The sequence below is a fragment of the Calliopsis andreniformis genome, chromosome 12 (assembly GCF_051401765.1).
Source record: "Calliopsis andreniformis isolate RMS-2024a chromosome 12, iyCalAndr_principal, whole genome shotgun sequence".
Classification (NCBI taxonomy): domain Eukaryota; kingdom Metazoa; phylum Arthropoda; class Insecta; order Hymenoptera; family Andrenidae; genus Calliopsis; species Calliopsis andreniformis.
Window position 1 is genome coordinate 13,001,217 of NC_135073.1, and position 9,861 is coordinate 13,011,077.

At 32.7% G+C, this 9,861-nt stretch overlaps 2 protein-coding genes across 3 annotated transcripts; one reads left to right on the plus strand and one right to left on the minus strand.

Moving 5' to 3' along the window:
* Window positions 1-487: 487 nt before the first annotated feature.
* On the minus strand, window positions 488-2,771 carry LOC143185871 (putative GTP-binding protein 6). The gene is made up of 2 exons (XM_076389163.1): window positions 1,467-2,771; window positions 488-1,192 (listed from the first exon to the last, which is right to left on the minus strand). The coding sequence occupies exons 1-2, from the start codon at window positions 2,496-2,498 to the stop codon at window positions 761-763; spliced, it is 1,464 nt and encodes a 487-aa protein (XP_076245278.1). The 5' UTR covers window positions 2,499-2,771; the 3' UTR covers window positions 488-760.
* A 370-nt stretch (window positions 2,772-3,141) lies between these two features.
* On the plus strand, window positions 3,142-7,853 carry LOC143185870 (rho guanine nucleotide exchange factor 37). Of its 2 annotated transcripts, none has more exons than XM_076389161.1 (9): window positions 3,142-3,275; window positions 3,366-3,543; window positions 3,613-3,731; window positions 3,805-5,235; window positions 5,309-5,458; window positions 5,568-6,188; window positions 6,271-6,453; window positions 6,526-7,128; window positions 7,201-7,853. In XM_076389161.1, exons 1-9 carry the CDS (start codon window positions 3,186-3,188, stop codon window positions 7,393-7,395), a joined length of 3,570 nt encoding a protein of 1,189 aa, XP_076245276.1. In that variant the 5' UTR covers window positions 3,142-3,185; the 3' UTR covers window positions 7,396-7,853. The 2 variants fall into 2 exon arrangements, with proteins under 2 accessions (XP_076245276.1, XP_076245277.1); XM_076389162.1 differs by having other exon boundaries at window positions 6,526-7,038.
* Window positions 7,854-9,861: the final 2,008 nt, after the last annotated feature.

Here is a 9,861-nt window from a genome sequence, read left to right on the forward strand (position 1 = left end):
TTTGGGTAGAACCGAGCCGAGTGTAACGAACTTCCTTATCTCGTTTACTCTTCGCCAGATTTTCGTATCTCTCTTTTTCCATCGACCATCCACTATGTCTGAATTCTACTCTTCTATAATGTGGAATCGCATCCTCCGCGACCCACGCGTCGCGTCAGACACCGATTTATTCTAGAATGCACTTTACGATTCGAACCGCTGGATATTTACGTGAAATTTTATGAAGCTCTCGTCTGATGAATTTTTTTCCCCCCTGTTTGAAACGAGCATAGGATTCTGAACCACGGAGCTATAATTTTGTACCCTGTTCCCCTCGTTGTAGGTTTGTAATTGTACGACAACGATGCATACAAATTGAGCATGCATTCTATTTTAAAGAATGCGTATGAAATGGATGAGCACGTTTTTATATGTATGATACACTTAATATTCGTGGAAATGTATGAGCATACACAATTACAGGGTTAATCCTGCTAACGAGCGCGACGAGTGCCTTGGTTGAAATTTTAAATCGTGTATGGTACATCTGGTATTCAGAAATGCAGACCAAGAGGGAACATGTGTGTAGCACGTGTATAGGACAATATGTAAAACGAAAAATCTCTTGAGAAGTAGAACTCAATCTCAACAACTTTGGGGATGGTAAGTGTCATTCAGTTTGTTAGAGAAAGAAACATTTCTTTATCGACTTTAGTGACAAACTCATTGCCAAAGTTACATTTTATTAATAAAAATATAAACAGATAAAAAGCTTAGTATTTTACTGTTTGCAGAACCGCTTGAATTTATAAAATGTTGATGTTGACATGATCACATCCATTATCAAGTATTGTTCATCATTTGAGTCAGGTTCTGCATCTGTAACTGTTGTTTCTTTATACAACCATGATGCTACATGACTACCTACTGGCACTCTAATGCGATGTTTTACTAAATTAGCAGCCTTTAAAATTTCTTCTTCTATTTTGAACCGTAACACATCAATGCCTGTCGATTTCACCGAGGATACGAAAAATGTATCCTCTGATATATCCTCCATTTCTATAGAATCTTTGTTCACGAGATCACATTTATTGGCGACATTGATTACTAGTTTATTTTCACCTATCATGGGTTCTATCATTTTCTCGACGTGTTGGATCTGTGCTGTGACATCGGGATGACTTATGTCATAGACATGAATCAAAATATCCTATAAAAGGACAAATACATTACCTGAATATCCTATAAAGAGTTTCACAAACCAATGCGGAATATTTGCAATACCAGCGATTTACAGTGAATTTTTTGTGACGATAAATTTGCAATTGAATTATAAACGAAGAGTCTCATGCATTTTTTTACAGTGCATCGGCTACAAATATTTAATATTTGATGTAAATTGCTCGTGTCACGAATATTTCACGTTGGTCAGTAGAAACCTTAAATATATTAAGATGATTGTGACAAAATACTAGTCAACATACTGCTTCTATAGCATCTTCTAAAGTTACTATGAAGGGCTCTATTAAAGTTTCTGGTACATCCTGAATGAACCCTATTGTATCAATAAATAGTACTTTTAACTTATTTGGCAAAAATCCTTGATGAACTGTGGTATCTAAAGTGGCAAATAATTTATTCTCAGGTTCCATAGATGCATCCCCTGTTAATGCTTTAATCAATGATGTTTTCCCAGCATTTGTGTATCCAACTACAGCAATAGTTGGAAAACCATACTCTTGTCTTTTGGCTTTTATCATCTTCCTATGCTCTTTTACCTTTTTCAATGCAATCTTTAACTTTCTTTCTCTACTTTCAACTACTTTCTTTGCATGTTCATTCAAGTTTATTCTACCACTATGACAATTAGCCAAATCAACCATTTTCTTTCTTATATATGGAATTTCTGCTAAAGCCACTTGTAACTTCGCTTCTGGAGTCCTTGCATGTACACGAAAAATATGAATCACTATAGAGTATCGATCATAAATTGGTAAATGGAAAGCTGTCTGTAACATTGCAATTTGTATAAATTTCAATAAATTTGTGCTAACAAATATTGCTGTCACATCTGGACAAGCTCTGATTTCTTTTTTCAGAGTTTCAAGAGCTCCAGAACCAACTAATTGCTTTTTCTCTAAAGTTAACAAGGGAACAAGTTTCTTGCCAACAATAGTCCAATTTGATAAGGTATTAATTAATGCTACTGCCTCTGCCAATTGTAATTCTGGTGTTGTATTTATTTTTTTTTTAACACCCCATTTTACATATGGTTGTATAACAAAAACTCTGTGTCCAGTACGAATTGTTCCCAAATAATCATCTGATATCTCCTTGTAAGTGTCTCTTTCCTCTTTACTTTCTTCAAATGCCTCAAATTCTGAGATAGAATCATGTTTCAATCGATAGAAATAATTGAAGGCAACAATGTCTCTTCTTCTATGTATTAAATTTAGTGCCTTTTGATATTGAGAATTACACTCCAGTACACGAACAAGTTTCTTTAGACACTGCATTATGTAATGATCAATATTTTCATTAAAAAACAGCTGTTATCCATTAGATTCCATCAGTAACCTCACAGCCACTAACTTTGTGACAATTTTAATTTAATCTTTGCATGTACAAATGTGAGAGTGGCAAAATTTGACTACATTACGCTTGTCACATTTTTTTTTTATACAAAATATACACATCACTACTTATATAAGAATGTTACAAATTTTAGATAGATTCATAACCTCAATCAACACATAGTACTTGACTTAAATGTTAAATTAGAAAGCCGAATAGCGTGTCAGCACATTTTTCATACACATAACAATTAATATGTACTACTCTAATAATTATAAAACTGCAATCATATTATTCTATTCGTAACAATGTAAATGAATAGATAAATCTCTCGACTAATATAAGCACAATAAACACAGTTTCTTTTTATAAATACTTTACGTAAAAATATCACAAAAAAAATTGTGTTCTCATATAGTGATATTGAAAATATTTACGCGTATTTGGTTTTTTATATTAACATATTTATTTGCGCACGTTGCATTCGAGATTCAGACATAATTTGGTATGGATGTCTTGCCACGTGACTATATCTATAGCTTATCAGAGAACTGACAAGTGGTCAACCTGTAGAACACGGAATTGCGATTCATGAAATTAAACAAAATTGAACACGATCATCTGCAAGGATGGAACCAGGAATATTGACCAAGGTTTTATATGATTTTTTTACGACTGTCGACGGAGAATTATGTTTACACAAAGGAGAATATTTTTTGGTAATTTGTATAGATATCTGTGCATATAAACATTCTTCTATAACCCTGTCAATTAATAAATATAAATTTGTGATATATTTTATATAACAGGTATATAGTGTCATAGATAAACATTGGTGTTATGGAGAATCTCGAGGGAGAACAGGAAAATTTCCTTCGAGTCACTTGCACAAAGTGGAAATTCCACACCTACAAGGCTTACAAACCTTGTTTGTTTCTATTGCTGCCTTTTCAGGGCAACAGGATGGTGATTTATCATTTTCTGAAGGTAAATATTCTGTGTGCTAACAGATTTTAGAATGAACAGATTATTTTAAGCTGCACTTCGTGCTATCAGGTGAAATTATTCTTGGAGTACAAGATGTTGGATCAGAATGGTATTTGGGGCAAATAAATTTGAAACAAGGTATTTTTCCCTTGACTCATGTGTGGCAGCTTGACTCTAAATTGCTAAAGGTATAGTTCTTAAATTATTCTCATGCTTCTGATAATTCATTTCAAATTAAAAATCATTTTTTACTGATTTTAGAAAGCTTCAGAAAAAAAGACCATTAGAAAAAAAGCCAGAATAAAAACCAGTTTAAAAGCACAACTTGATGGTGAACTTGATTTAACAGAAGGTGACATAGTTACAGTTGTTGAAGTTCTTGATGATGGTTGGTGTCGTGGAATTGCAGAAAATGGCAAGGAAGGAATATTTCCAGAAGGATTTATATCCTACATAAATGAAGGTACTGATCAAATAGATGCAACTATTGCTGCAGATTCCCTTTCTACAGCAGTGACTTGCAATGAAAGAATATACAAAAATATTGATGAAACAAATATAACTATACAAACTTATGATGATGAACCTGCACCAAATTATTATGACCTATTTCCTCAATTGAAAGAAGCTACATCAGATCAAGTGGAAAGTACCATAAACAATAGTAGTCTTAATACACTAGACGTAAAACCATATGCTATCACTTTATATCCGTTTAATGCACAATTTCCAAACGAACTCAGTTTTGGAGCAGGTGAAGTAGTACATCTCATTAAACACATAGATTCAGAATGGATGGAAGGAACAATAGACAACCACAAGGGCATCTTCCCAATGTCTTATGTTAACATTATAGTAGACTGCAATGAAATTAATAGCAAAGAAAGTTTTGATGACCAAGATGCAAATAATATAGAGTACGATGAATTAACACCAGGAACAAAAGTGAGAGTGGAATACACTTTTAAAGCTCAAATGGATGGGGACTTAAGTGTTACTGAAGGTGACACTGTTACTGTAATTAACATGGCGAATGCAGATTGGGTTAATGTGAAGAATCAGTCTGGCAAAGTTGGCTTGTGCCCTAGAGGATATCTCAGTGCTTCGTGCATAGCTGATGCAACTCAAGATTCACTGGAAGATTTCGTGATAATACGACGCGATGAAGCAATTTGCAATAAAACAGAAGAGCAAAAATCAAGAAGACTTTCTGAACCACACAGACCAGCACCACCAGTGCCAGCACCTGGGAGAGTACCTCTACAGAAAGATACAGCAGAAAAAGAAGCAACAGCTTCAGAAAATGTTAATCAACAAACTAATGTTGCTAGCAACAATAATGTAGATATTAAAGAAAAAAGAGCAGATCAAAGGCAAAACGTTATATCAGAATTAGTTATTACAGAGAAAGAATATGTTCGTGGTTTGAAATTAACATATGAAACATTTAACTTGTATAACCCAAGTACACTTGAATCATTGGGAGTAGATGTAACTACTCTATTTGGAAATATTTTTGATGTCATTCAAGTAGCTGAAGAATTATTAGATATGATACTGAGGGCGATGAAGGGGCGCGACGAAGAAGTGCAAACAGTTGGTCCTTGTTTTACAGAAATGGCAGAAAAATTGAAAAACGTGTATGTAAAGTATTGTGGGAATCATGAAGCTGCATTGCTTTTATTAAAAAAGGTACTTTAGATGCATATAGTTTTTGTATATATTTTAGATTCAATATGTCTCACATATGACCATTTAATTTCAGTATGAAAATAATGAAGAAATAATGGCAGTTTTCAATAAAGGTATTGAAACATTACGGTATAAAATAGCTTGTTTCGATATGAGTTCCATTCTCATAAAACCTGTACAGAGAATACTGAAGTATCCTCTTATCTTGTATGAATTAGTGAAGGTAAAGTACTGATATTAGAGATATTAGAGATGTTACTACTGATAGCATTACTGTTTATATATCATCAATGTATCATAAGATTCTTTGAGATAATGTAGTCAATTTTTAGTGTACCGACGATAATCACCCCGATAAACCTGCCGTTGAAGAAGCATGGAAAACTATGACAGCTGTTGCAAGCCACATCAATGAATATAAACGTCGAAAAGATTTAGTTTCGAAATATTTGGACAATGACAATACGTTAATGGGAAAAATGGCTAAGCTTAACATGCATTCTGTAGCAAAAATGTCTATGAGATTGAGTACTAGATTATCGGCAACTTTAGGATTAACAAATGTTGCAGCTGATCCAGAATTTGAAGAGCTCGAAAGACAATTTCGATCTGTAGAGAAATGTACTTTACAGTTGGCTAAAGATGTTGAACAGTGTTTAACATACTTAAGTGATGAAGCAATTTCTGGAGAAGTAATATCAGATTTTCTGATTCAATATTATCAGGGAACACCAAATGTTGAAGCAAAAAGACTTAGAGACATACGGTCCACCATTTGGTCACAATTTATGCAAGAACTGAAAACGTGCTTAAAAAACAGAGTTAATGCACCAATAAATGTTTTGGCAATGTTATTAGAAGGGCCTGCTGTATTAATAGCAAAAACACACGACAAATTGCTTGATTATGATGCCGCAATATCGAAGAGTGAGAAGAATAAAGAATCGAGAATTGTAATTACATTGCGTTTAATTATTTTCTTTTTAGAAATAAAACTTGTAAAACAGTTAACTTTACTATATGATATTTTTATAGGTGCAGGAAGAATTGACAACAGCAAAAAGTAATTATGAAGCTTTAACACATCAACTATTAGAAGAATTACCAATTCTGATTGATGCAGCAACAAAAATATTAGTTGAATGTATCAGTGCTTTCGCACAAGCTCGAAAACTATTATGCGGGAAGATCACTAAACGATATTTAACTCTTTGTGAGGTATAAGAAAATAATAATTAATATTTATAAGCATTTAAAAGAAAGATAAAATTTATACTTTCACATTTGTAGACCTCAACCCAACTATCAACTCAAGATATTTTAGAGTCATTTTTAGTCAATCATAGCTTATTGTGGAATCAAATAACACGTTTCGCATTTGCTGGATCAAATCCAAGAGTAGAAGAAGCAGAATCTGTGTGGTGTCCACAAAGTGAACGACAGAGAATCACATTAAGAAAGAAATACTCTAGTGATAAGTTATATGTTGTCACAGAAAACATAGTAAGTACTTCATCTTTGGACATGGGTGCAGTATATGGAACTTTGGTTGCAGTAATAAAAAAACAAGATCCCATGGGAGACGCAACTAGATGGTTTGTAGATAATGGAGTTACTCAAGGATTTTTGCCAGCTAAAGTATTACAACTTCAACAAATGCCACAAGCTGCCTTATCTTATGAAACCACCAGTACAAACAAAGTTATAAATCAACCTATGCCTGATTTAATTTGCATGGATTCTCCAGAGAAAGAACTGAAGAGCATATCTCCATCACACTTAGAAGAGCTACTTGATCTCGAGGTCAGTGAGAAGATAAAAAAGGATAACCACTATTATGGGAACATCGAGCAAATTCCAAGGGTTCAACAGTACCAAAATTTAAATTACGAAGTACATAGCAAAATATTATTTAAAATGTTGTTTGCAATATAATTTATACTTGTAAATTGTTCTTTCTTCCAGTTCTATTATGCGGAATACGATTTTACCACAAACATTCCTGGTACATTGCCAGTTGTTAAAGGGCAAGCTTTAAGGCTTGTCAGGCCTCATGATGAAAAAGGAAATGATGAATGGTGGCTTATGGAAGATCGTTATGGCAACAAGGGTTATGTACCTAAAAATTATTTACGTGAACCACCCACAAGAAATCAATAATCTAATAAAAAGAATTTAATATTAAGTCATACATTAACTCATAAGTATTTTACTACTAACAGTATAGTGCCTTAATTCAGGTAATTACTAGTTGGTAATTGTTGAATACTCTAAATATTTATTGGCACTAAAGATTAATCCTTAAAAGTATTTTAAATTGGACGTAAAGACATTTTATCGGTTCAAATTTTATGCAAAAGTATTACGTGCCCTGCTTATGGTACTTATGCTTCCACGTTTTACACTTAAATGGATGTTATTTATTATTTATCTCCAATACACATACACAGACACATACACACACATTTACATGTGATATACACATATATAAACACACAGATAGAAACAATTAAATAGTGTACATTATATTTTCATCTATTGAAAGAATATGTTACTTCTGTGATAATATAAAAATGTGTCAATATTCTTGCAATTTTGTTATAATTTAAATATATTGTTATTTAAATATATTTTCTAATTGGTTTTTTGAATATCCCAAAACAGTTTCAAGTATTATGTCGACATTAAAAAATCGGCTCGTGCATGCATAAATAAATATATATAAAGATCAATTTTAACACACTTACCATTTCGACCATTTTTCTTGACATTTTGTTCTTTCACAGCATCGTGGGTGTTGCATCCATTTCAGTCTGCTCATATTCTTCATTTTTTTCGATTCAAACCCTGATTTCGACGTTTCTTCGATTAACTTTTCATTTTCCGAACTTCTGTTTGAATCTGAGCAGAAATATTACGTATTACATTTTTAATACTTTTTCTGTAATTTAAAATGTTTGTTAAAATCGATAATAAAAGTTTACAAAGTGTATTATGCGTGGCAGCAAAATACGTGCGAGAAATTCTCAAAGCAAGAGTTGTCGTTACTAGTGACACTGACTATATCTATAGCTATATGAAACTTATTCAATTCATACACTATCATGAGAAATTCTCAAAGTACGGCCTACGAAACTACGGTCACTATCAATGTCAATTGTACGAAGTAAAATGTGACAATTGACTTAATTTACGTCTTTTTGTGTTATTTCTTGTGAAACTATATGTTTGTTAATGTATGATAGCATGCAAAACTATATTTAACGATAAAAAGTAGGAATATTACCGTATGCTCTGCTCGACACAACGTCCTCCCGGTACGTGTTTTCTTCAGAATCTCCTCCATCGCACAATAAACAGAACTTTTACACGAAAACACGAAAAACCGAAAGACTATGGTTACAGCGATCAAAATTGTGTGTGATAATGAAAAATCAAACGTTATTACTAAGTAAAAATAAACGAAAACCGGGAGACGATCACAACGACGAAACGAGCGGGAAGCAATTGCGTGCATGCGCAGGAAAGTGTATGGACATGCGTAGTGATATCACGTGACCACGATTTCAAATATTTGTAGCTTTCTCAAATAAATGTAATTTTTAAGTAAAAAGAATGTATAGCTGTAAGGATTATTGAAAATATAAATTAGTCGAATAAATTTAGTGTCAATTTATTAAATTAAATATATTTTTTAAATAAAACATACTTTTAACTTCAGTTAATTTACGTTTTGTACTCCATTCAGTGGCGCCACCAGGGCGCCAATTTTAATGCAAATTTGAAATCTTTTAAATACAAAGGGTTCATTTCTTTTTACATTTGTTGCAGAATTATACATAGAAAAGTGTCATTTTACTTATAGAACTCAAAATTACTTGAAAATTGTATAATTTATTAACACTTATGTGTAGTTTGTATATTCTGAAATGGTTTTTAAAAAAGTTTATTTCTTTTTACTTACATTATTAATAATTGTGTCGTCGTCAGAAAACTTTGTCATCATTTCGTGGTTTCATCTGGCTACGTACTGATTTCTTGGAAACAATTACCTTTTACTTGTGAAAATCTTAAATAACTCCTCTAAAAGTATTTTTCGAAATTGAACTATACAGTAGTTTTCACAACGAGTTACGTTCTGCGACTGAATATTTAATAGCGATTTTCTGTAATTCATTTGCTAAGTTATTTCTATTTTCCTCGGTTGCATCATGAAAGTCTTCTTGCAGAGATTTTCCGAGAAATCTAGACAGTCTATCAAAATGACGCATTTCTTATTCGATTCACTTACTCACTTTACTTCGATCTATTGTAATTCACTTGGATTCTCTTCAGCCCTCTTAGATTTGTTTTAAGGAGAGGGATTAGGGATTAAAAAAGGGAAGAGAGAAAAGGGCTAGAAGAAGAAGTAACGTTTAAAACTTTAAAAGAAACTATGAAATGGAAGCTTCCAAGACCTTATCAAAGAAGTTTGATCTTCGATTCCTGATATATATTTCAGAAGACTACTCTCCTGAGGATTATAGGTAAAAAATGCTCCTGAGGGTCATAGATATAGGGTCAAGTCTTCACCAAGTGTTAATGTTTACACACATTGCAGTGAGTATAATAATATTTATGGTACTT